General features: G+C 38.0%; 2 protein-coding genes across 14 annotated transcripts in view; one reads left to right on the plus strand and one right to left on the minus strand.

Moving 5' to 3' along the window:
* HOOK3 (hook microtubule tethering protein 3) overlaps nucleotides 1-1,990 on the minus strand; it is a 91,043-nt gene extending 89,053 nt beyond the window's left edge. For all 4 annotated transcript variants that reach the window (XM_026792904.2, XM_005486245.4, XM_026792903.2 and 1 more), the window contains exon 1: nucleotides 1,856-1,990. In XM_026792904.2, coding sequence (XP_026648705.1) covers nucleotides 1,856-1,912 — 57 coding nt within the window. In that variant the 5' untranslated portion in view covers nucleotides 1,913-1,990. The remainder of the gene's footprint in view (nucleotides 1-1,855) is intronic.
* RNF170 (ring finger protein 170) lies at nucleotides 1,580-26,594 on the plus strand. 10 transcript variants are annotated; one of them, XM_074532618.1, is made up of 8 exons: nucleotides 1,580-1,859; nucleotides 4,886-4,943; nucleotides 11,672-11,815; nucleotides 16,708-16,783; nucleotides 18,071-18,182; nucleotides 19,203-19,276; nucleotides 21,164-21,268; nucleotides 22,960-23,734. In XM_074532618.1, exons 3-8 carry the CDS (start codon nucleotides 11,679-11,681, stop codon nucleotides 23,227-23,229), a joined length of 774 nt encoding a protein of 257 aa, XP_074388719.1. In that variant the 5' UTR covers nucleotides 1,580-1,859; nucleotides 4,886-4,943; nucleotides 11,672-11,678; the 3' UTR covers nucleotides 23,230-23,734. The 10 variants fall into 10 exon arrangements, 9 of the variants coding, with proteins under 9 accessions (XP_074388719.1, XP_005486307.1, XP_074388721.1 ...); XM_005486250.4 differs by lacking the exon at nucleotides 1,580-1,859 and adding an exon at nucleotides 1,993-2,128; XM_074532620.1 differs by lacking the exon at nucleotides 1,580-1,859 and adding an exon at nucleotides 1,993-2,128 and having other exon boundaries at nucleotides 11,672-11,753.
* Nucleotides 26,595-26,596: the final 2 nt, after the last annotated feature.

The raw sequence follows: 26,596 nt of genomic DNA on the forward strand, positions 1-26,596 counted from the left end.
ACCCTCCTATCTAAATGAACCGTTTCCCAAGAATCATTAGGGGACTTGAGAGAAAGTCAAACAAAGAAAGCATCTTCTTTATACACAGTCAGTTTCACTGAGGAACAAAAAACTTCACCGCCTCTTCTGCAAGTTTCATGTATGCTGGAATAAAGTAAAGTCACCTTTCTTCATTTTTTTTATTACTGAATCTGTTTCAAAGCCACATTCTCACATAAATGACAAAACTGTACAATAATCTGTAACTTCATACATTTATCTCAGAATAAAGCTGATCCATTCAAATGCTGTTTAAGATTATTTATTTCTGCTAACCAAAAGAGATGCAGCTAGTCTCCTCATTAGCTCAATATTTGAGAAGTGTAAAGGCACCTGTGTGGACCATTTCTACAGACAGGACCAGGCTGCACAGGGTACGCACAGCCTCAGGACTGCAGCCTCTCACTCAACTTTTCTTTGCCAGTATTAACACATATCAACTTACTCATATTGGGACTTTTTATTCCCCACACCTGAAAGAGAAAGCATGGAAAGCCCAAAGCAAAATAAGGGGCCAACACTTGTCCATAACAAATATGGAAAAGCTGGCAGGAATGTGAAGGAAAGTGAAACTCAGTGACTTATTGCAGACCTACGTGAAGCACTTCTCCGAAAACCTCTTCCCCAAAATTGTCATCTTCTATACTTGCCAGGCCATGTGCTCACCTCTAACAATAAATTATTTCCCTTGCTCATCCTTTCTGACTGTCATTGATAAATCTAACCTGTTATTCCCCAGGAACTTACTCATCACCATCAGAGCTTCAGTCAGCTCTGGCTTCTCATAGAAAAAAATATCTGAAAATTTCTGTTTCTAGTTAACAATCAGTTGTATTACAGAGTTTCATATTCTAGGTATTTACTTGGCAATTTTGAGTATAGAAGGGAAAAAATCCAAACCAGCCTCAAACCAAAATCCAGAGGTTTCAAACAACTGACCAATTATAACTCAGCTACTACAGAAAGTTAAGTCCCACGTCTGTGTTATGGTCATTGATCAGACTACAGGTAGCTGCAAAGCCAGGTTTGATGTCCACTATACTTTGGCTGCTCTTTGAGTGACAGCATAACCAAGAGACATTTATGGGAAAAACTACAAACATTAAAGTAGTATAAAGTAATTTTTATCATAAGATCATAGAATCATAGAAGGGTTTGGCCTGGAAAAGAACCTTGAAAACCATCTGGTTCCAATGCCCCTGCCATGAGCAGGGACACCTTCAGCTAGATCAGGTTACTCAGAGCCCCATCCAACCTGGCCTTGAACACCTCCAGGAATAAATATATCACCACTTAGGCTGATACTGTAAAATCCTCGGCCTCATCGGTGAATTCTGTCTCTCGAGACTTAACCACTGCTTAAAAAACAGAGAAAAATAAACAGGCGGAAATGCAAGTTTCCGGTCAGAAAGGCGGCCTTGCTGGTCAGAGGGAGACAGGCAGGTACGAACAACGGAGTACTGACACACCGACGGCATAGGAGGGACGTGAGCCCGGCCTGCAGCTCGCCAGCCCAGCCCGGGCGCACCTGGGGGCGCTCCCGCGCCGGCCCCCCGGGCCTTTGTTCCCCCGCTGCACGGGCAGCGTTGAGGCGGAACACGGCCCTGCCCAGGCACCCCCGATGCGCCAAGATAAGACATAAACAAAGCAAGGCCGGACCGCCGGGGCTCCGCCGACCTGGCCCGGCCCGGCCCGGCCGGGGTGCGGGCCGCGGGTCCTCCATCACCGGAACGGAGCCGCGGCGCGGCGGGAGGCGCCCAGCGCCGCGACCCTGAGCCGCAACCCAACTCGGTGCGGGCAGGCAGCGCGCACTCACCCAGGTGAGCAGGCTCTCGCCGAGCTCGGCGCGCTCCAGGCTCTCCACGTTGAACATGGCGGGACTGTGGGGCCGCGGCCGGGTCGGTACCGCCGGTCCCGCCCCGCCCCGTCCCGGGCCGGGCGGTGGCGCCGACACGTCACCGCGCCCTGACGGACCGGCCGCGCGCGCCTGCGCCCGGCGGCCGCGGGGCGGGGCGAGGGACGCAGCGCGACCCGGCGGCGTCGGGGGGACGGGGCGGGGCCGCGAGGCCGGCGGCGAGCGGTGGCTGAGGTACCGCTGGGGCGCGGGCGGGGCCGCAGCGCACCGGGCTGGGCTGTCCGCCCCTCACAGCCGGCCAGGGGGCTCTGGGGAGGGTCCGGGAGACGCGAGTCCCTTGGTTGCGTGCCCGCCGAGGCACCTCGTACGCCGCCGGGCCCTCGGGTAGGAGGGGTGTGCAGTGCTTCCCCCGGCTCCGTGTGTGTGTATGTGTACGTGTGTGTGTATGTGTGCGTGTTTGTGTGTTTGTGTGTGTCTGTGTGTGTGTGCGTATGTGTGTATGTGCGCGTGTGTGTGTGCGTGTATGTGTGTGTGTGTGCGTGTATGCGTGCGTGTGCGTGTTTGTGTGTGTGTGTGTGTGTTTGTGTGTGTGTGTGTCTTGGCGCAGAGGAGCTGCTCAGGAGAGTGTCCGGCGGGGCTGGCAGTGTGGCTTTGTGAGGATGGTGTACCACAGGCGTTACCCATATTGGTGTGGAATGTGGCTTGGCTTCTGGGTGGAGTGACCCCTACAAGGTTTTTCTCTCATTTTGGAGTAGAAAAATGACCTTTCACCCGCAGACTTCCTTCTGTTTGTGACTGAAGCAGCCCCTACAAAGTTTTCCTCCTTTTGGAGTGGGAAATGACCCTGAACTCACAGACATATCATAGTCTTAGTATCTAGTGTGGCTTGACTTGTGTATGGAGCAGCCTTGGCGACATTCTCCTCTGTTTTTGGACAAGACAATGACTTGTTAGCTTCTTTTCAACGAAGCTCTGCTGTAGTAAATTTAATGAACAGGCAACCTACCAGTATCAGAAGGGGCTCTGCAGGGAAGTCAGAGAGAGACTCTTTGTTAGGAACTGTAGTGACAAGGAGTAATGGGTTTAAACTTAAAGAAGGGAAATTTAGGCTAGGTAGCCGGAAGGAGTTTTTTACTGTCAGGGGTGTTGAGGTGCTGGAACAAGTTGTCCAAGGCGGTTGTGGATGCCCCACCCCTGGCACTGTTCAAAACCAGTTTGGATAAGACTTGAGCAACCTAGTCTAGTGAGAGGTGTCCCTGTCTGTGGCATCGGGATGTTGGGTCTGGATGATCTTTAAGGTTCTTTCCAATCTCTTAACATTCTACAATTCTATGACTTACTTGCTTAGAACTAGTAGCAAGTGATGACTAGGAAGAAGGATGATTAGATATTGAAATGGGCTGCCCGTGGAGGTGGTGGAGTCAGCATCCCAATGGGTGTTCAAGGAAAGACTGGACATGACACTTGGTGTCATGGTGTGGTTAACAGGGAGGTGTTCAGTCTTAGATTGGACTTGATGAGCTCAGTGGTTTTTCCAGCCTAGTTGGTTCTGTGTGATTCTTTAGGTAATTAATTAATTTTTTATCTCAAAAACAAGGAGTCTGTCTGTGGCCAGGGTGCCCCTGCATCCTTGCCATGCCCCAGCCAGAGGAACTCTCCATCATGCTGCAAATGGGTCACCTGAGGAGTTCAAGCAACTCTTTCTCTCTCACACAGTAGTGTGTTGGATTTTGGACTATTTGAAGTTTGCAATGAGAGTGTGTGGCATCGTGATAAGTTCTGCAGTTCCCTATCAGTTGGCAATGAGCCTGGCATGCAATGACATGGACGAGCAGGCACAAAGCTCTGATAACAGTGGAGGGCTGTATAAACAGGAAGGGTCACAGATGCGAAACTGCCACTGTTTTCCCTCTTTTCTCACATTTTTTCAATTTAATGAATTAGTAACATGGAGAAAAGCTAAATGCTCCCTTTATGTGAGCTTCTTTTGAACTGTAGAGTATTGTAGGAGCTATGAAAAGTTTCAAGTGTTCCCAGGAAAGTACTTTCTTACTGATCTCATTGTATAATCTGCTCTATAAGTTATAAACAAAATCTGTCTTCATTTAAGGGTAACTTTCAGTTTCAGGATGAATTTAAAGTTTTAGAGAACTGCACAACTACCAGCTTTCCATTCCAAGTTTTAATGTGTGCTTTAAGCAACATGTTTGGTACTTTTGACAGCTTTCACAGGTACATTATATGGTTTAAGCTTTTCTATCATATCTTTCTCTGTGTCTCATTTCCCACTCTGCTTTGCCCATTGCCACGAGGTGTAGCTTGTATTTTGTTGACGCAAACAAATACTGTATTACTTTTTTGCCTTGCTGTCTGTTTTAGATATGAGGTTGTGTATGGAGGTAGCACTTTCTACAACAAGGAATCACTGGGCACCTTTCCTAAGAGAGATATGAAGCCTCCTCATGCTTAGCTGAAGTACTACTATATTCCAGTAAACATTATTATAATGAAGTGACAGTATTTTCTTTTTCTTCCTGCCTGACCAGGAAAGTCAGGAATCCAAGCTGAAGGCATGCGCAAGCTCTTTCTCATGCTCCTACCTGCATATGAATTCAGTTCCACCCTCTGGTTTGTTCAAAACTCTGTACCTTTCAGTATGGTTTTGCCTTACAAAGTGGTGGAAAACTTTGTTAGGAATTGTTTTACACAAGTCATACATCGCCCATGCAGATATTCAGAATAGTAATGCTAAACAGGGCATTGCATGTCTTCTTGCTCCAAGTCATTCATGTGGTTTTGGACTCAGGAGAAAAATTATTTGAGATATTTTTTTTCCTAGTAGAATGGTATATTAATTTTGGATTATTTTCCCTCGCAGCCTTGCACCTGTTGTTTGCAGCTGCATTACTTTTAATTTGCAAAACATGATTCCATCAGAAAAAGTAGAATATCTACTTTCTCTTTTCTTCTTTTGGTTTTTTTTCTCTTTAGGAAAAAATGTGCCTCAGAGACTGCTGACCTCAGACCCTGCAGAAACCTGCTTTATCAGGCAAGTGTCTCAGTTGGTCAGTTTGTAACATATACTCAACAAAATCATTGTTTGCCTATTGAAATTGCCTTCTCCCCTCTCTTAGCAAGACTGTTCGGACCTTTTCCATTCTCTTTTGCAAAGGGTATGCATACACTTGAATGTAGTCAGCACAGTCCTGAAAGCAAAGGTAGTTCATGGTAAGCATGTAACTGAATATTATACAGCTGAGTTTGGCTGTATTTCTTTTACCAGCTGAACTTATTTGTAAACCCAAAGTTGATGCAAACTCATAATAATGATGCATTAGCGGACTGCATGAAATTCTAATGGGATAATCTCAAGTCAGTTTTGACAGCCTTGTCACAGAATATATATATCTCATCAACTTATATGTTGCTATATTATAGACTTTTTTAAATTTCCGTTAGTAAATGTGCCCTTTGGATTTTCTCCCACTGATTTTTACAGTGTAGGGGGATACTTAGTACTAGAGATTGTTGTTGGTGCTTTATAAAAGTAAGACATTTTGTGGTCACAAAAATGAAAGGTTAATAAATCCTGTTTCCTCAAGAAACACTTTTTCTAAGTATGCCATCAATCATTTCCATTATTTCTGTTCTATAAAATTATATTTGTCTACACCGCTTCTTCAAAGCCTGACTTTAGTACACCAAGGAACCTGGATAAAATCTATCACCTTAGGATTTAGGCTAGTAAACTCAGAGAGTCTTCAACACTTCCACTGTTCATGATGTGTAGTTCATGCCTGCTGTTGTTAATTGTTTCTGAATGCAGTCTGGGCATATCTTTGGACCTTTAAAGACAGAATGCACAAATAACTGTAGGATTCAGTTTGCTGAGTCAAGTCCATTCCCAAAGTCCCATTGTCAATGACAGAGAGGGACCATGACCTGGTCCTGCACTGGAGCACGAAGTAATTAGATAGTTTCTGATGAGACAGGTCTCAATTTTTGCCCTACATTTAAGCGTTTGTGTTTATTTTGGGATTTTTTGCCTGCTTTTCTCTTAAATAAAATGTGCTAAATTTGTCCCTATAGATATTTCAAAATAAGCTAATATTTGTTCAGGGGGTAGATTACAGAATAAGCATGCTCTATTTTAACAGGCTTAAATTCTTAAAAGTTGGTTTATATTGTCTGAAACAGGACAATCTTATTAGAAACTTTTTTATAAAATGAAACCAATTTTTTGTTTGTTTATCTTACATAGAAGAAAATTTTGAGGAGTTAAAGCCTTTTTGTTCTTAAGAAAGTGTTACTTGTGGTGTTTGACTAGTTGGAGATGAATTAACTTATCCTGGAAAACACACAACCTCTACAAATTAAGCAGCTTTTTCAAAGGGTGGGAGCGATGCTTTTGCTAATGAAAGGCAACTGGCAAAAGGAATTACAGGTTCTGGCTTGCACGGTGGCCCACCATCACTTTATAATTAACTTACAATTTTTTGAAGAACCGATGGTGGCTGTACTGCATCTAGAGAAAAACACTCAAAATAAAACTGAAATAAATGAAAATCCAAAACTCTATTTTTTTATCCAGTTCACTCCCAGCCTATCCTGTAAAGGACACATTGTTATCCAAATTACTTTCAGATGTTGAGCAAATTGTATCAGGCTCACAAAGTCAATACAGTAGGGTTAATAACTTGTATCTCACATCAGTATTGCTTGTGTGTTACCCCATTTTTTACTTCTCAGACATCAAGAGAGCCTCATATTTCTTTTTCACTGTGCTGGCACATTTCTTTGGTAGTGGGTCCTCAAAATCTCTGTGGTTTTAAGAGTATATTATCATATGGCGCTTCCCTGATAAACTCAGAAAAGTTCAAATACTTCAGAAAACTATGGGAAAAGTTCTGACTTTGGATAGCTGACAGCTGTTTAACATATCATGGTAAAGACTGGATCGTTTTTATGACTCATGGCATAGGGTATTGTTGTAGCGGTGCTTTTTGTTGAACATTGAAAGTCCTAACAATACTTTTCAGATCTGAAAAATTAAGAAATAATACATCCACACTAGTATATGTCTTAATTCCCTCACACTTCAATGTGCTCTGTATGAATTTCCAAGAATAAAAGCCATTGTACTTGCAGTATTGCTCATTATAGTTCTCATTTTTTTTTGCTTAAAACTGCATGCATTGTTCATACATAACTACAGAGGGGAAAATGTAACTTTAAAAAGGTCTGTAGACTCTTGAAATGTAAAAAAAAAAAAAAATTAGTGTTACCTTCTGTCAGTGATCACTCTGAGAAAAACTTACAATAAACAAGATGATTTTCTGTACAGATGATTAATTACTGACAGATTTACAAATAAAACGGTATGATTTTACAAACAGTAAATTGCATTCCCTTCTATTGCAAAACCTTTTGTGGAGAATTTACTCTGAGGTTGTTTATACTCTCTAGCCATCAAGAACTCTTGTCTTTTGCCCCATTTTCTGTGTTGTTTTACTTGAAGCAAAGTGCCAGTAGTCTGAAGATTAAATAAACCTGGAATTTAAGATTTGGGCTTTGGTGGTGTTGCTTTTGAAGTAGGAAAAAGGCCCAGCATTTTTGTCAGTTTTTAAGTTTGTGGTTGATATTTTTAAAATTCTGAAGTTAGTTGTATGAATTCCAGTTTTGATGTGAGTATTATTAGATGTTGCTTGGTTTTCATCCTCTCATAGGCTGGAGTTATGCTTGCATTTAAGAAAACCATCTTTATGAAATGGCTCAAAAGTAAAAAATTCTTAAGTATAACCAGAAATCATTTATCCAAATTTAATATATTTTCAATTACTGCCTTTTTTCCACTGAAGTAATCTTATACAGTTGGTACTTTTCTCAGAGCTAGTGTAGTCAGGAAATAATTTATTGTATTAAAAAATAGAAACAGAGCAATGAAAATAATTCAAACCTTCTTTGCAATTTTAGAAAGAAACAAAGTAACCTACAGAAAAGAAAGAAAGAAAACCTTTAAAATAATTTAATGTCTGAAAAGCCTGTGATGTAGAACCCAGATCTGAAAATAATTGTCTGAGGAAAAGGCTGATGAAATGCTGTCATTTTTTCATAACTGGAAAAATGTAACGAATCAATAGATGGAATTTAGTATGAGCCATACTAACTCACTCTTGAATTGCATCAAATTATTAACAGTGACTATTTTAGGAGTGGTTAGATATATGTAATAAAATCTGGTTTTAGGAGTGGTTAGATATAGGTAATAAAATCTGGTTCTGGAAGATTTCTCTGACACACACTTGGTCTTTATCAAGGCTGTCTGTCTCCAAAGACTGAGTCTTCATTACATTATTTAAATGTCCTATAGCTTGCTTCTTAGTTGCACCAGCTGAAAGAGCAACAATTGCTGAACACACTCACTGTGAGGTGAGATTTCTTAGAAGCTGTTTTTAGTTATCATACATTCAAACCACTGCGGATCACTCTTTGGCTGTTGTAGTTGCACTTGAAGAAACATGAACTGCAAGCCTCCAGTTCTGGGTGTTTTGTTTGAAAACATTCAAGATAGCCTTGAAATCACAAAATTACTTCCTCCTTCAGACATTTTTTCTATTAGCGTATTTTAACATTTTCTTTGTAGACATTGCATTTTTAACATGCTGTCTTAGAGGTAGGAGGAGGAGGAGATTTGTACTGTCTCTACTGAGGCATGAATTCAGAGAAAATATGTATTGTCTCTTTTGAAGTGATACCCTCTGTTTTGTAGTACCTAGTCTACACAAGTCTTGTCAGCTCTCCTGTGCAATGATCTTATTGAGAGAAAGTGTTGGAAGTAATAAGAAAAATATACAGACCACTTGTTAGCTGTCCAGAAACAGCAAGTAAATTAAAATATGAACAACATGGGCATTAAGCATTGATAGTTTGTCCTCTCTAGAATTCAGTGATAGAAGCAGCTGGGAATGAGACTGAGGCAGATTCCACTCCTCTATATAGTCTTTGCAGTATTGATACATAAGTAAAGACAAAGTGTCTCAGGGTGTTTATGCAGAGAGGAAGACTGTGCAATAATTTTTCTTGTACACTACACTTATGTCAAAAATGTTATTGGGAAAGTCATATATGTTTCAAAATGAAGGGCTGAAGTACATATAAGTAACTTGCATTATGTGCAAGAAGGAAGACAAAGTGAGGATCTGTGTATTTCGTTTTCATGTTCTGATGCTAACTTTGGCACCTTAGTTTGGTATTTCAAGAAAGATGAGTGAGCAGAAATTAAGACAAGCAGATGCAGTGAATGCTATTGATGGTAGGCAGATAAGAATTTGGAGTGTTGTTGCAAGGAACATACAGAAAAAGAGCTGGAGTAGATGTCTTGAAGGCTGTTGAGGGAAACTGATTTAAATTGGTTTGATATTGATAATCTTGGTGTTGTTTTCCAAGTGCGTCAAGCAAGCAGTGACAGAGGAAGTTCAGGTGTTAATATAAGAAGTGCTTGCCTTCCAAAGGTACTGTTAAATTGTCTGTATGTCTCCGACACTATAGGCATTTCTGAAAAAAAAAAACAAACCCAAAACCCTGGGTAATACTCAATGGGATGTAGTTGTCATTGGCATGTTGGTGTATTCTAACAGAACTGATGTGGAGCAAGGGAGGAATTATACCAGTTCCTTGGAATATATGTCTGATTTTGTTCTGAGTGGTCAACCCAGAAAAAAACAGTGGGACAGAGTAAACAATTAGTCAACTGATAATGATACTTAAGGAGGAAAAACATAGAAATGGAAGATATTAGCATGCACAGTTGTGGAAAATGCCTGTCTCAGAATGATGCAGTGTAAGAAAGAGAAGCTACTTCAGGACAGGATATGCAAAGAACTTAAGTATATAGGCAGGTAATGTTGGGTTAAGGAGGCATCACAGCGCACCTGCCAGTCCAGATCCTCAGCACCAGAGAACCACTGCTCAGAAAAATTTCACATCTTAACCTCATGGCTTTAGCTATAGGAATGTAATTGTGCAACTAGCTATGCAGAGAAATGCTCTAACTCCTTGTGTAGGCCTATGTTCCTATGTAAGACCTTTCCACAAAGATCTGGTCTTTCATTTGTTAGTATATATGAAACGTGTGTAAACACTGACCTACTTTAAACATGCCTTTCTATGAGTCACTGGTGTTCCACCTTTGAAAGAAGTTACTCTTTCCAAATACTGTGACACAGTTGCTTGTTGAAAGTTGTAATTAGCAAAAACTTGACTATACTTACAGAAATAGTAGTCTCAGTTCAGGTTGGCACACTTAGGATAACTTAGTTTATTGTTTCGCTTCATGTATGCTTCATTATTCCATTTTAGCTTTCACAGGGAAAGCCCAAAAATACAACAATTAATGAAATCTCCCCTTGTTCTCCGCAAGTTTGCTCTGGTCTTATGGTACTTACTTATACCACTTACACTTCTTAACAATACTCTTAGAATGTATCAACTTCTCCTGTATTCCTGCTACAGAAGGCCGCTGCCACCAACGTAAGGAAGCTTGAAAAAAGCTCCACTGCTTATACTAGAAAAAATGTGGAGGGTGAGAGTAGCTGTCTTAGGGAAAAATTATGCTTTTTTATTAGCAATAGACTGACATGCTGAAATTTTGTCAGGGTAGTCATTACAGGTATCCACTAAAATCCTGATGACTTGTACTCCATTTCAGTTTTGCAATTAATTCAGGGCCAGAGGGTGTTTGGTAATATTTTCTAGACAGCAAGGTTTAAATTAAAAACTACACAGGAGCTGTGGAGTGTAGTGAAACATTGATGAAAGCTTGCAAGCTGGACTAGGAAGCAGAAAAAGATACCAGTCTTGATGCCTTCAGAAACCATTAGTGGGATTTTATGACAGCTTCATGGGAAATACTTCAATTGTGCATGGACAGAGCTTCAATATAACTTTTCATGTCATTTGACAGAGTTAGTTTCACTGTTCTGATTTTGTAATATTCATAGCCATAGTTCATTTCACTTCCTGATTACAACAGCAATGATTCAGCAGTGGGTTGGAAACTATTTTATTTCACGTCTCCAGCTGTAGGTTAGTGCTCTGGGTTAATAAATGTTAACCTTAGTCACTGATGGCTACAAATGTGAAACAAATGTAAAACAAGTGAGTCTAACTAAGGATAATACTATTTTTCTTTCAAGTTTTCCCCATGTTTCCAGCTAAAGATTGGTAATGCACAGAAAACGGAAATGAAGTTTAAAATGTATTGGGTGATTCCTGTGTATCAAAATGAGCATTTAACACTAAAACCAAGATGTCCTTGTTTTTTCATTCATGTAAGTGGTGAAAGTTAAGTTTCTGTGTTGGCTTAGCCTACCAGGAATGATGAGGTGTGTAATAGCTAAAATTCTTGATAATGCAGTCTTTTAATTTTTTTTTCAATAGACAGTCCTTAGAATATGGACGGCTCAGTAATGACCTATTCCTATGCAATTTATCTTATAAAGATTTCAAGGTAAACTATCTGACTAATTTTTTTAATGTTTAAATCATAACACATAACACATTTAAGATTTGTTTGCTACTGCATAAGACCTCTACAGCAAACTCAGTGTTTGTTAAAAATGGATACATTCCTTCTTTTTGTACCACTCTTTTCTCCCAACAATGACTGTTCTGTTTACATATTGTTTGTAACTGTGTTTAAAATATCTGTGCACATAACAAGACATGACACATACATTTTAATATATGTATATGTATCTTGTTTTTTTTTCATTTTAGAGCTGTGATGGCCAGTCACCAAGCAGAAGTTCAGAGTTTGAAGCTAGATAATGATTCAGTTATAGAAGGAGTAAGTGACCAGGTACTGGTGGCAGTTGTGCTCAGTTTCACTTTCATTGCTGCTCTGGTATATACGCTTTTAAGGTGAGAATGTGTTGAGGGGAATTACTCATTTTTGATAAAAATCCTAACTTTCTTCACAATTGCGTGCATTGGTGCATAAAAACTGTGATTTTGTGACAGTAAGGAAGTGGTTGTTTGATTGCTTGCTATATTTAACTAATTGCTTGGTACAGCTAAAATCAAAAGTGGAGTTTAACTCTTCCATATCTTCAGATAATCAAACTTAGTAGTGTTCATCATTCATTAAGACTGAAAATGGTTAAATTCACAGTCTGTATCGCAACTGTTGTATTTGGTTAAAAAGTACAGATTTGTCAACGACTCCAAGATTAAAATTGGATATATTCCTCCTATGTATGTTCTAACTGAAGTCTCCTTCCAAGAAAGCAAACAAACAACAGCCCAAATCCAAATAAATTGACTGATTTTTTTTTTTTTTCAAATGAGTATGCTGTACAACAGTGGACTGCGATGTGCATTCCATACAGGAAAATGTTAAGTTCAGAATTCAGTAACTTTAATGATGAAGTCATCAAAGCTTATTTTTATTTCAGAGTTTTTCTTTGCATCCGAACAAACATCTTAGCCTATGTGTTTTGGGAAAATGAGCTTCAGATTAAGTTTATTTTATTTCATTTTATTTTGTTTTGTTTTGTTTTGTTTTATTTTCTTATTGATGTGTGTAAACCTCTGAACAGAGAACAGTTTTCAAAACCAAGGGAACTCAGTTTTAGTGACACAGTGGCATCATGGAACTTGAAGAAGATATGTCCATGTGAGAAATATTGCTAAGGTAGGGTTACTTGAGAGCAAACTACTAAATAGGCTATAAGTAGAAAAACTTGGTTGGACTGCAAGGCAGTGCTGCTGTTAAGGACCAGGAGATCACAAAAGAATCTTAAGAAAGGCATTCACTTAGCTTTGCCTTTTTTTTTCCCGATGCTGTTTCAGTTACTCAGATTGCTTTAATAATGCCTCTTTTTTATCTGCTCTGTTATGATTTCTCTGTCCTTCACATTGACATTTTTGGCATTTGTGACTTTTAGTTTAAAAGTTAACACTTTATTTTTGAACTCTAGAAAGGCAAGTAAGAAATATTAAACAAAAAGTGAGTGGAACAAGGGTCAGCAGTTGTGAGAGTGGACAAGAGTAGCAGGAGTTCAGTCAGAATTAAGTTCAGGGAGATGATGCGTCAGTTATGAGGAGTTACTTAGGGAGGAAGATAACGCTAATTATCGACTGTCTCTGCAGAGTAACGAGGTAGGTAAAAAGTTGACTGTGAATCCTGTTACATGCCTTGATGGTTTATTTTCTGGAGAGGCAAACAAACTGAAAACACAAAGCTTCCAGATTTTGGAGGTCTGCATTGTATAATTTTTGGCCAGTGACAGGACTTGAGGAAACACGTGAAGCTCAGTCAGAGGAGATTTAGGTTACGATACCAGAAAAAAGTTTTTCACCCAGAAGGTTGAGCAGGCTCCCCAGGGAAGTCACAGCTCCAGCCTGATAGAGTTGAAGATGTGTTTGGGCAATACTCTCGTGCATATGTGGCTTGAGCAGTCCACGTAGGACCAGGAGTCTAACTCAGTGATCCTGATGGGCCCCTTCCAACTCAGCATATTCTGTGACTGTGATTCTATGACTGACAACTGAAAGACTTACCAGTATCCTCTTAGCTCCCTGCTCTGCCTTCTGGTACCTTTTGAAATTGTCTCTATTCAGGAGCACTCTTCATCTATCTCCTTTGTATTGTTGCCCTCAAAATCTGCATAGTATGATAGAAAATTGGTACAGTACAAAAATTATAGTACTTTTAATTTATTTAGCAGAGAGGGGAAAGTGAGGAAGAAAAAGAGTATTTTCTTTTTCTTCTCTAGTTACCTTAGACAGTACAGTGGCCTTTGTGTTGCTTATATGGTGTTCATTACCCCAGTTTTTTTCTTTGCCTTTCATGCTTCTGTATCAACAGAACTGAAATACTTAAGTTGGGTAGGAACAGGTCATGGGTAAGTATACAGGACGGAAAGCTTACAAGGTGATGAGTAGCTGCAGGAGCTGAATCAAAAGGGAAATGAGCAGCAAGGAGTATGTATTGCAGTAGATATTAGGGGGCAGAAACAGAATATGGAAAGAACTGTTAAGGGATATAATTGTTGTACTCGTTTCCAGGTGAAAGAAGTCAATGAAGCATCACATCAAGGCTTCATTCATGCTTCTTGCGGAGAAACTTACAAGCCATAATTAACATTTGTAACAAGTTGCAGATGTGTAGTTCAGGCACTATAGGATACTTTTGTGACGCCTGTATGCTTTTGAGTTATAAATTTTGATAAAATGAAGCCAGATTTTTTCCATCATCTTTTAAACTGGTGAGTAGGTTGTCACATTACAAATGAGATTGTGAAAATTTAGTGTATTCAGCAAATTAAAGGAATCCTGATCCTTTAATTCCCTACAAGGGATTTGACCTAGATGACTTAACTGTTCCATGTTTATGGGTCTACAGGTTTAGATTTTTTAATCTAATTTTTCTATCCATCATATGGTTTGATTATAGGAGCAAGTCACTATTTTCAGCAGAAGTGAGATCTTAGTCCTTAGAATTTAACAGTGTCCATCACTGCACAGTGATGTGCCAGTCCCCTTAAGTACTGTCCCTCTATTTCCTTGTGTGAGACTGCACACTGAATGAGTCTTCTTCCTTCCAATCATAGTTTGGCTGGGCCCTCTGTGGTACATAATACAAATCTTTCCACATCATGGGACCTTTTCCCTCAAGTTTTGGCATGCTAGCAGTCAGAAATAGGGAAATAAAAGGCTTTTGCATCTAACTTTATTTCTTTCTGGCTTGTGTTTGATAATGCCTCTAATGACATGGCACCATATTGGTTTTCATTTATTTCAGTTATCTTCTTACATTAATTGCATGACAGAAGTTATAAATTTGATATGCCTTGAGCCCTGCCTGTCCCTTCCTGAACATTGCATGGTTTTCAGCTACATCACTGTCTTATGCATAAGTGACTGTACATGGTGTACCCCTGCAGCTCTGCAAATGCTCTCATGATTTTGGCATAGTATGTTATACCAGGGTAAGGTCATGTAAATGAACGCTTGCAGTAGCAAATTTGCTACTGCTAATTTAGTTGTTTTTGGAGAAATCAGAATAAACTGTCTTACAATTCATGCCTTGCACTTGTGTGTGAATCAAATTGGACTTCAATATATATCAGACATTCTGGCAAGCTGAAGATGTGAAATACATTTATTTTGTAGCATCTAAACAGAAAAATACTTCTATACATATAATATGTATGGCAGACAACATCCACAAAATCTGATTCATGGAGACCAAGGGTGCATAAGAAGGGTTTTCATACAGGCTTTCTATCATATAACTTTCATATGTCACCCACATTAGTATTAAATAAATTTTCTTTTTACAGATAGTCATGTAAATATTAGCATGAAAAATATGGGACTTGTCTATTTCTCTTTGAAAAAAGAATGAGGCAGACAAAATGTTAAACATTTTAGCAATAACACAATAAGCATTTGAGCAATAATGCAATATTATGATTGCCCACATTACCTGAAGGAAAATATTGCAGAAGCTTCTAGAGCCACTGAGGAAATTATATAATATAACTGCAACCAGAAAATGTCCTGAAAGTTCAGCCAGTCCAGCCCTCATCTCTGACAGATGGTCAGTTTACCTCAATATCCCTGGAAGCATTGCAACCTGTTTTTTGATTTAACTTTTAGTCAGGGATGAATCAAAGTAGCCTGAGGTTATCTTGTCGGATTTTGTACATTATGTAGTTAGAAATGTGTTTCTACAAGCCTTAGATAACTGTGGGAAATAATTGCTCATATTTTTAGAATGAAAGACTTTTTCTGTCCCCTTTTTACTCCATGAACAGTCTTCTATATAAACTGACATTTCTTAAGTCTTTCTCTAATGTATAAAAAATGTGGGCAGTAGTTCTTATTATCTTCTGAACTTTCTCCAACTTCTCTATGTGTTTCTATGCATTTAGCCCAAAATGGTGAACAGAATCCAGCTGAGACCTCAAGAGTGCTCAGCAGAATGTATCATCATTCAAATCCATATGAATTAATAAAACATAAAAATTCATATGCTATTGACTCATATTTATTGTAGCTCAACACCTCTGATTGCTGTCAGCACATTTTTAATTTCAAATCTGTCCCATTATGCTTTTGAATTTCAAATTTGTAATATATCCATCCTTCCTTCTTCAGTGTGACCCTTCCCAATGATTCCTCTTGGCATATCTAACGTGTAGTTTGCCTGCCTGTAGAATCTTCTTTTTTTAAAAAAGAGTGATTTTAAAAGAGTGGTTTCTTTTTATATCCAGTCTGCTGATAGTTACATAAATTCAATATTCTAAATGTAAGTTTGTCTACCCCTTCTTATGCAAATGTCATAGCAGATAAAATTGAAGTAATTAGGAGGTTCCAACTCTGTGACTTAGGCAGTGAGTGAAAAACTAGTAATTTATTGAGTAATTTGTTGAGTAGACCAACAAATAAGAAACTAGCAATGGAGACAAAAACGTGTCTTTAATTAAAAAGCTTTCAAGCTACTTCATTTTTTTAGGTTCGAAGCTTAATTTTTTTCTCAGATTAAAATCTAATTTTAACATGATTAATGATTGGTTGTGGAGTCTTTGAAAAATCCTGCTGCTGTGCAGCTTTAAGTGTCCAAGGTAACTTTAGGATCCAGAATAAATTCCTGTTTCCCTTATTATTTGTGTACTTCCTTTAAAATCCTTTATAGCAGGAAATAATGGTTTTTTGCCCTTTGTTCAGGTTTCATATTTGTTTCAGTAAGTTATTTTTCAATGTGGGATCACAGAGCTTTTTATTGCTTGTATTTCCTTTCACAGAAATGAACATCAGAACATACACCCAGAAAATCAAGAGCTAGTGCGAGCTCTTCGTCAGCAGCTTCAGACTGATCAGGTGCTGTACCAAGTGTCGGCATCATTCAGCTCTCTGATGTGGGATGCTGCAGTCTTCTCTGAGGTTCTGGAAGAAGATGATCTTGAAAGTTATGGGAGCTTACTTACTGTAAAGAGGCATCCTTAAAATCCATCAAGTAATGGGATAATGTACCCTTTTTTAATGGATGCATCAAGGAATTAAAACGAAATTTTGGCTTGTTCTTTTTTCAAATAAGCTTTTGCCACAAGGTGGAGTATGTTAGATTATGCTGTGTGCTTCCTGGAATGTTCCTGGGAACTTTAGGGTAAAGGAAAGGAAATCTGGAGTACAGTTTGCTGAGAGAGGACAGGGGTAGATGTTTAGACTGATAAGCAGTGTGTAGCAGAACAATGGCACAGCAACAGGAGCCAGGCACAGACTGACACAGAGGAACTTGTTAGCAAAGCCTTTAGTCACAGGACAGAGAGTAGTGGTTTTAAACTGAAAGAACCTAGGGGGATGCAAGGAAGAAATTCTTTTCTGTGAAGCACTGAGGACAGGCTGCCCAGAGAAGTTATGAATGCCTCATCCCTGGAAATGTTCAAGGCAGGGTTGGATGGGGCTCTAAGCAGCCTGGTCTAGTGGAAGATGTCCCTACTTATGGCAGGACAGTTGGAACTTAGTGATCTTTAAAGCCCTTCCAACTCTGACCATTCAATGATTCTGTGACGGCATCCAGTTGAGCAGGTAGAGTCTATGCCATGCTTTTGGAGAATATTGAAAAGTCTTGTATCATGATATGTCCTGAAATAATGACAGTGCATATTTATATGGAAGACAAATACGGCAAAATGGGGAGAAAAACAGTTTCATGACAGTGACATACGCAAGTTGATATCTGTGTTTGGGCTTGGAAACACTAAATGCTGCAACTGGTAAGCAATGCAGTTTGGTTACCTGGCTCTGGACAGAACTACTCAGGATAATGAAGCAACAATATAGATCCAAGTTTGTTATTCATGCTCTAGCGTGTCGAACCTGACTCACTGTGAAGGACCAAGGAGGTTCCTTCTTTGTGGTCTTTAACTGGTTTGAAGCACACACTTTTTTAACAGATGAAGGGAAAATAGTGGTCCTGTCACAAGAACGTGCTTATTGAATCAATGCATTTAACTATGTTTAATTTTTACATTTAAATATATTTCTCATTTCACATAGTTCTGTGTTTGACTTATAGTGAATGAACACCAATTTATTATTTTTTAGTACTCAGTAGACTTATATAACATAGTATCTCCAACACTTTGTGTTTTCCTGCTGTTCCAGCAGGATGCTACTGCTGGTGATCGGCATCGCTTCTATACAGATATGTCGTGTCCAGTCTGTTTGCAACAGGCTACGTTTCCTATAGAAACAAACTGTGGACATCTCTTCTGTGGTAAGCAAGAAAAGCTCCTAGCACCAAAGTTAAAAACAGAACAGAAGTACAAACTTTTGGCACTAGCTCAGGCATCCTAAATCAAAACTTTGTTTCCTTTTAACTGTATAGCATTGCATCTGCAAAATAAATAATTTTTTTATAAATAGTTGAGAAAGTACATTTAGGAATAAACAATTACTTTAAGAGTGTGCAGCATTGTTTTCTATGCTATCAGGAATGAAACTGTTTAATTTTAAAATGGCGAAGAGTATAATTTGTTTCCAGTTTAGTAAAAAACTCAAGATGTTGAAGAACATTTGGGAATGTACCATTTTTTTAAAAACTGTTTTAGAAATAATAAAATATTCTTTATTTCACAAAATATTTTTTCTTGGAAGTTCTGCAGAATTGTAAGTAAGTGCAAAATTGATTAAAGTGTTTGGTTTTGTGGTTTGTTGAGGCTATATTTATATACTGACACCCTGTGTAGCATTTTGCTTCTTCTCCTTCAGGTTCCCAGTAGAATTCTTCTATCTGTTTTTTTTTTTGAAGTATATAGCATATACTATGCTCAGTTGTTTAAATGAAAAACAAGCAAGTTTGGAAAACAGATAAAATACTTACGTTTTTATATTTGCCTTCATCTGTTGAAACTGATGACAATAAAGCCAAGTTTTTAGGATAAATTTTACATCTCTTGACATTTTTGTGACTTCTACATTTTAAACTGGCAAAAATTTTTATTATTTGCTTCTTCACTTAATGAATATAAATTTGTTGTGTTTCCGAGAAATAATGCCTTAAAATTACTGATTCATGTGAAACCTGTTCAGGAGTTTTCTCATTAATAGCATTGAATTTGAAGACTTTAGTTCTTGGTATCTTCAGTGAATGCTGTACACAAAATCACATCAGAAACTGTAGATTTAACTGCTTATATACACTTTTTGTTGTTTCCTTTGCCATTAAGTGTATTATTTCAGGTGATGCATTTTTCATCTGAGGAGTTTAAATGTGTGTGTACCTTACCTTCACTAGGTTCCTGCATTATTGCCTACTGGAGGTATGGCTCATGGCTGGGTGCCATCCGCTGTCCGATCTGCAGACAGACGGTAATATTTTAAATCATCATCGATCTGTCAGTTTTGTCTAGGATAGCCTGCCAAAAGGCACTTACATGTGAGCTGCAATAGTGAGGCTGGCAGATAAAGAAGTCTGAGAAACCGAAAAAATACAGAGGGATATGTGAGACGGGAATGGTGGACATTCAGTTTTTCTGAACCTCTTGCTTTGACAGATGGCTCCAAAAATTCAGATTGTTCTGCAATCACTGATAATTCAGCTATTTTTCTGTAAAGACTATATGAAAACAGAAAATTGTGAGATTTAAACTATGATCCTTTCATGCTTGAAAGGATCACAGTTTAAATCTCTGTTTAAGATTGAAGATGTTATGTTGAAGATGTTATTAACTTCTTTTACCAGAATTTGCATCTGAAAGGTTTGACTACACACTACTGGTTCCTGAGAAATATGCTCTCTCTTCCCTCTGTCCCTACCAAAAGACCTATCCATGTCAATTTCTTATTTTGGTCTTATTTTTAACTTGTATGTATTATTAATTTATTCTTTGTAGAGCAAGCACTAACTTACTTCCTACGCAACTTACTTACATTGTCAGTTTGAAATATGTTCCTGCAACTCATTAAGGCTTAGGATCTGTGAGTCTCATAGTGTATGTTTTAACAAAAGTACATCTTTGTTTTAACAGTGCACAAACTACAGAGCTAGTAACTTCTAATGAATTATGTAACTCATGCCCTTGTCCCTCCATTGTATCCTACTTTGATTGTGTGTATCAGCAGGACAAATGACTGTAAGAAGACAGTTGAAGGAAAAAAAAATAGATATGACTGGAAGGAGAATGAATAGGTTTAGAGTGTAGCCAGTGAAGAAAAAGACACAAATAATAGATGGGGAAGGTGTGGAAAAGGGGGAAATAAGTTATTTTCTTTATTGTCTTTCCTTATATATTTTTTCATTTATGTTTCTCTGAGTAACAGGTATATTAGGTGGCACTGTTTGCATGGTTATGTATTCGTTCTAACCCTGATTTATAAATGGTGAAGGGAAAGATGTATACATGAACATGAGTCATACAACAGGACCAGAAGTTGAATGTAGATCTTTGTGGCAGGACCAGAAGTTGAATGTAGATCTCCTCATGCTCTCGTTTCTGAATGTGACTGCCACACAGATTTATATTTAGTTGCCAGTTACAGAGGAAGCTTCTGAAGACTATAATAATTTAAAGCACTATGCCTTCCCTCTTTCCCCTGATAATCTGCATTTTTTTTACCTGTACATTTCTTCCAAATAGAAGTCTCAGCAACACCTATCTAGAAAGATAACATATATGTCAGTAAGGTCATACTCACATATATCTTATTTCTCTATGTTTGCATGAAAGTTAACCCAAGAACAGAGCAAAGTTCTCTGTCCATACAAAATAGTTGAAGGTTAATGTCTTTTTCTTACTTCATCTCGGTATGAAGATCCATATGCAAAACCATGAGTTTTGCTGCATGTTTGTTGTTATGCAAAGCAATCCTAAAAACAGGAAAAGAAAGGCCTCATTGATTGCTTTATTCTACTTCCAATTTAGAAAAGAAAATTAGATTAATTTGGTAAATTAGCTTTGTTCTCCAAATCATTTGTCCCACTTATGACACATAAAGCATTTAGGTGTTTAAGAAGCCTCTCTTAAAAGGAAGGTTATTTTGTGCTTTTTTTTTAACAATCTCTTTAAAAATTAATATTCTGTAAGGAGCTGTAAGGAATTAATTAGTTAAAATCTAATAGCAGTACCCATTCTAGTAATTTTCAGGTTATTCTCCTATTAACTATTCAACTAAACCAAAATTTTTTTCTTTATATAGTTAACTAAAGATGACTGTTTTACATTTGCATGTATAACATAATCTCCCTGCTGTGCCTAGGTAACACTATTCTTACCACTCTTTGGTGAAGATCAGCAGGGTGCAGCCCAAGTGTTTCAAGATGTTAATGATTACAATCGAAGATTTTCAGGACAGCCCAGATCGGTAAGTTTTCAGTAAATTTAGGTGGAAGTCAATGGTGTCAGGAGAGTTTGAGAGCAATTTTTTTGGTTTTTCCCCCCTTCTTTTTTTTTCCTTTCCCTGGGATATGGATTTTCTCTTCCTGATGCTTAGGGCCTATGCAACTTTTCTTTAGGAAATTCATATTGAAATGGTTAGGCCAAACCCAAAATTATATATTTGTCATTTATGAAAATGTAGGGAAACTTACTTTTTTCTTGTAAGTGAGAATCTAATAAGTCTTGAGTTTTCTCAAGTATTTATGTGTTAAGTTGGTTTTTAGATATGAGTCATTATTTTGAAAGGATTGATAATTAGTCAGTAAAAATACTTAATTAAATAAATGACATGCAAGGAAGAATATTCACTTCATTGGTCTTTTTATACTGATTATAAAGAAGAATATGAAGTTCTACTCTGTGCCTTTCTCCTCAGACCGCTGTATGTTGTCTTGATTTTTTTTTCCCTAGTCTGTATTACAGTCTTTTTTCTCCTTTTTGAGTGAAGGAAAAAAGAATTTTTCTTCTGTAAATAGCTAAGGGGGGTGGTCAAAGTTCTACAAATGTTAGAAAGTCAGCCTTGTGAGCCCATCTCCTGTGTGTGTGTCCTGTTTCGCAAGGTGAAATGCACACACACGCATACTAGTAACCTCCCTGCTTGTCTTCATTTGTAATGGGATTTGGATATAGCAAAAAGACATTAAAAGAAAAATGTACAGTACAAAGAGACAGAAGAGGGAGGAGTATTTTTCTAAACCACAAAGTTTATGGGTTTTGTCCAGAAGAGGTTGAAACTGCCTTTTAGGCTCCAGTAGACCTCTCTGCAAGCTGTGTCTAGTCCCCAGTAACCTGTCTGAGGTCATGCCAGAAATCTGCATTAAAGCCCTAATTGGACTAGATAAATTGTCTTTGATTTATACAATGTTACCACATACAAAATTTCTTTCTCAAAAACTTTTTCAGCTGTGGCACTAAGTCAGTCTATATGGAGTTTAACAGCTCTGTGTAGAAACTGTGTACCATAGAAGGGAGCCAGTGTAAAAGAAGTTTTAAAGTTCACCCCTCCCTGCTCATCACAACAAAAACCTGAATATTTTCTTTTGAGCAGTCTCTTGCTAAGCTGGCAGAATCATAGTAGTAAAATGGAAAGAAGGCAGGAATGGATTTATTTAAAGGTTCTTTAGTTTACTTTGAAGCTTCATCCATCCTTGTGTGAATCACTGGTTATACACCAGGAGAGGGGGTATTGTGTTTCTGAAAAACTGTAACCTATTCTACTTTACCTATTAGGCTTTTTCTCGCAGTCCTGGTTTGTCTTGCATTCTGATCAATATTTTACTCCAATTAACCTGTTTGCTGTTTCTTACTTTCCCAGTCATTTGTTTTCCTCTATTAGTCGTTGCTTTTCCTTCATAATAGATGCCAGTATATTTTCTCGTAATGTATATTAAGTGTGTGCTTTTCATTGTAGAATAGCGCATTTTAACTGTTTCTTGAAAACGTATATATTCTAATGCCTTTCTGCCTGGTAAAACTAAACTCATTAACTCTTCCCAGATTTTGTTTTAATTCCTATAAACTAACAGAATCGAAGATGTAATGTAGTAGTAGAAACTTCAGTTTAGCATGGATGAGTTGCTAAAGCAACATACTAACTTTTAAATTCTTTCTTTATAGATTATAGAAAGAATTATGGATCTCCCCACTTTATTGCGACATGCTTTCAGGGAGATGTTTTCTGTAGGGGGCCTCTTCTGGATGTTTCGCATCAGGATATTCCTCTGCTTGATTGGAGCCTTGCTGTACCTGGCTTCACCTCTGGATTTTCTTCCTGAAGCTCTGTTTGGAATTCTGGGGTTCTTGGATGATTTCTTTGTCATTTTTCTGCTGCTGATATATATCTCTATCATGTACAGAGAAGTGGTAACACAGCGTCTAAATAGATGAAATGGACAAAAGTGACCTAAAAGCCAAGTCAGTTGTGGAATGTTTTAAAAAGAAAACTATAAAGTAAGTATGATATAGCAATGTGCCTGTGTATGATTTCAGTAGTAACAATTTCTTAGCTGGTTATGTTATACAAATATAAAGGGTTAGTATATGGTGATGCTTAACTGGAATCTTTAATTTGTGCATTACATATGCTTCATAAGGATGAGGTTAGTTTTATAATGTTGTAATAAACCACCTTCGTCTACTTCCACCTGATTAACAACTGAGTGTAATGAAAGCAGGAAACACTTTCTTTGGTGTGTTGTGGTTTGTGAAAAAGGAGTTCTAGCAAAGTACTTCAAACAATAAGCCCTTTGCATAATCTCGATGTGTAAGAAAATTCAGAAATTCTTCACAGTACAGTTATCATGGTTAAATTGTTTGATGTCTCCCTGTTGTGGACTAGAGTTTTTTGAAATAAAAATTGCTTTTTTTTGTCTCTGTGGAAGAGGAAACCCAAGGACCGCATTACAATTATCACCTTGCAGTTTGCTGTTGTCCACATGCTTCAGAAAATAAGGATAATACCTTGATATTGCTTGAACTGCACTATGTACAGTTGCATGCAATTTGTACCATTTTATTTTTATATTTGGGAATACATACACAGTATCTGCTCTACACTGAGAAACCAGTATTAGGCACATCATACTCATTAGTGCTCTATTTTTTTAAGCGAGAGCATGGTTTTTCTCTTCAGACTTTTTCATTTGGCAAGTATATATCTTAGACCAGAGGTTTTGGGCTGCTTTGGGTCAATGCAATATGGCTGAAATGCAACTTTGCATTTCCATATATGCATTAAAACATTCTGCCAATTGGAGAGGACACTCAAATTCCAAATAGTGGTTCAAAAAAAGAAGTCAGAACTGGATGTTTACAGTACATGTACACATGTATGTGTACAGTGTAGATGTTTACCCAAATGTACATTCTGCAATATATGTGTACTAAACAACACAGATATTGGGGTGATTTTCAGTTGGAGTTTTCTTGTTTGATTGGTTGTTTGATTTGGATGTTGTTAGATGAGGATCTGAATTACTTTGAAAAATAGTCTGTGATAAAGGACCATAAAAAATTCTTGAAAGTGTTTTCAAGAATACCAGGGTATTAATTATCCTTAAAGCTGGTTGTTTTTTATGTTGAATTTGAGCATAGGCTACCATGGCTGTACAAGTAATTTGAAAATGCTTTCATTTTGAGCAATGATTGTGACTATGAAGGTCCAGGATATGACAGATCATTGTACTTTTTAGCTAGAGGACTGATAATTGCAGTTTAACTTCTTGAGTACTTGAAAGACAGTGAATTAATAGGTGATTCTTTGTGTGTTTACATATATAGGTGAGACTTAAAACAAAAGGGACCTTTTCACTGCTTCTGTGTTTTCCCCTTGCAGGTGTCTTTCTACAGCTTCTAGAACTTAAGCATGTGCAGGAAGATGATAGAGCTGAAACCTCAGGTGTCAGTCATTGAGGGTACAGATTGTCCTTCAGTGTCAGTGTTCTAAATGGCATTAATTTAAAACTAAATTCACCTATTCTTCATTTGAAAATTTCGTTTTGGAAATCTGAGGACATTTTACAAATGAACTGGAAAGCTAAACTTTTCTTTGTTGCTGTTTGTTAGAGATGGGCAAGAAGAGAAAAGGGAAGTAAAGTAAGATTTGGAAGAAAAGAGTGAGAGAGAAAATTACATTTTTGGAAGCAATGCTAGCTGACTTTTCTTGAGCATCTTGGTTGAGCTTTTCACCTTGTGTTGGCATTGCTAATGTATGGTGATGTTTTAGTGGCTACCTCAGTTAAAGCTCTTTAAGGTGTTACTGAGTAAGGATGAGAAATTCGTAAGCTATTAGATGCATTTACAAAGCAAGACAGTAGTTTAGGATATTACGTAAGACAGGATTTCACAGTTTTACTGTAAGTGTTGTTTTTGGTTTTGGGGTTTTCTTTCTCAAGAAATCTAGCTGAAAACAAACCCCAAAATTCTTTTTTGATTAAGTAAATTTAACACCCTCTTTTCTCCTGGAGTTTAAGTTGTTGGTCTGCTTAGAGAAGAGTGTGAACTGCTCTTGTAGAATAATTAGAGTTTCTTCATGGAGTTTGTTGATCTACTACTTCATCCATACTTTTACCCTATGACTATAATTTTCCCATGACTCTCTAAATCCAGAGTGGATATAGGTGCACATGAAGCTGCTTACTGATTGGTTGTCTTTGAATTTCCCAATTCCGTGCACTACTGTGAAGTTCATGTGGAAATTTCCTATCCCATCTAAGGGGATCCTGTGTATCTGAAATCATACACAAACCACATCTGAAAGACTATATGAAGTTTCCCCATGTTCTTTTTCTTCAGTACATTTCTGATAGCCAGAAAGGTTTCACTCAGAGGCTTCTGCTTACTTTTGAGTATTGAGTAACATTGTAATCTTAAATTCAGCACATTAAATGCTTGACAGAATTATAACTGTTCTTTTCAGTGATATGCGTGCTTGCCTGTGGCTGTTCTTTTTTGGTCCTGCAAGCCAATGATAAACAGTATTATGACTTGTTCAGGCCTTTTTGTGTAATGCAAAGATGCATCTGTCCTGCAACGTCTGGCCACTGCTCCTTTCCACAAATCTGAAATAGCTATAAGTTAGCTCTCTTGGGTGCTTAGCTTGAGTTTAACCTAAGCTCTAGAACTCCCAAGAAGCTGGAGATTAAAATATGAGCATGTAGTATTCCTGAACTGTGTGCTGCTTAGTTGTTCTGGCAGCAATGTGAAAGGTAAGGGTTAGGGCTGAACACTGGTTTCAGAATGTGAAGGAAACGTGATGCTGTGTGCAGAGTGACTGCAAACATTGCTGTGGTTTTGTCTCCTGTGGTGAGGCAGGCATGTCACTAAGGGAGGAAAATTTTAAAAAGGAAAACTATAGCATGAAGATGTATGGGGATAAAACACAGTTCTTAAAAGACCACATGGGCACCAAAAGCTACGTGAAATATTTGATTGTTCTAGCAATATTAACAGAGAGGAAAACAAAAATTATACTTAATAGCTCTTACAAAATAACTTGTAGCATCTTGAGGCCTAGTGATCATCGCTGCATAGAGCGATCCATTTCTGTGCTATTTGTGTGCCACACCATTGATGTCTGTGAGGATCAGGCACAGCAGTGTGGTTTGGGGATACAATTTTGCCGTAAGTTTCATAGAACTGTAGCAGTATGTTACACTAGATTTTTAAGACAAAAGAATTTAAAACTACTTATTGTTACTTTTAATGATAATAAATTACTGTTAAAGAGATTCTCTTGAATTATTTTATTTTATTG

The sequence above is a fragment of the Zonotrichia albicollis genome, chromosome Z (genome assembly GCF_047830755.1).
Source record: "Zonotrichia albicollis isolate bZonAlb1 chromosome Z, bZonAlb1.hap1, whole genome shotgun sequence".
Taxonomy (NCBI): domain Eukaryota; kingdom Metazoa; phylum Chordata; class Aves; order Passeriformes; family Passerellidae; genus Zonotrichia; species Zonotrichia albicollis.

Bases quoted from the DNA above. Each gene is read 5' to 3' on its own strand.
- RNF170 (XM_074532617.1), top strand. From the start codon at position 11,347: ATGGACGGCTCAGTAATGACCTATTCCTATGCAATTTATCTTATAAAG. The intron at 16,784-18,070 runs GTGCTGTACCAA...CTGCTGTTCCAG, and splicing joins AGCAGCTTCAGACTGATCAG to CAGGATGCTACTGCTGGTGA. The intron at 21,269-22,959 runs GTAAGTTTTCAG...CTTTCTTTATAG, and splicing joins TTTCAGGACAGCCCAGATCG to ATTATAGAAAGAATTATGGA.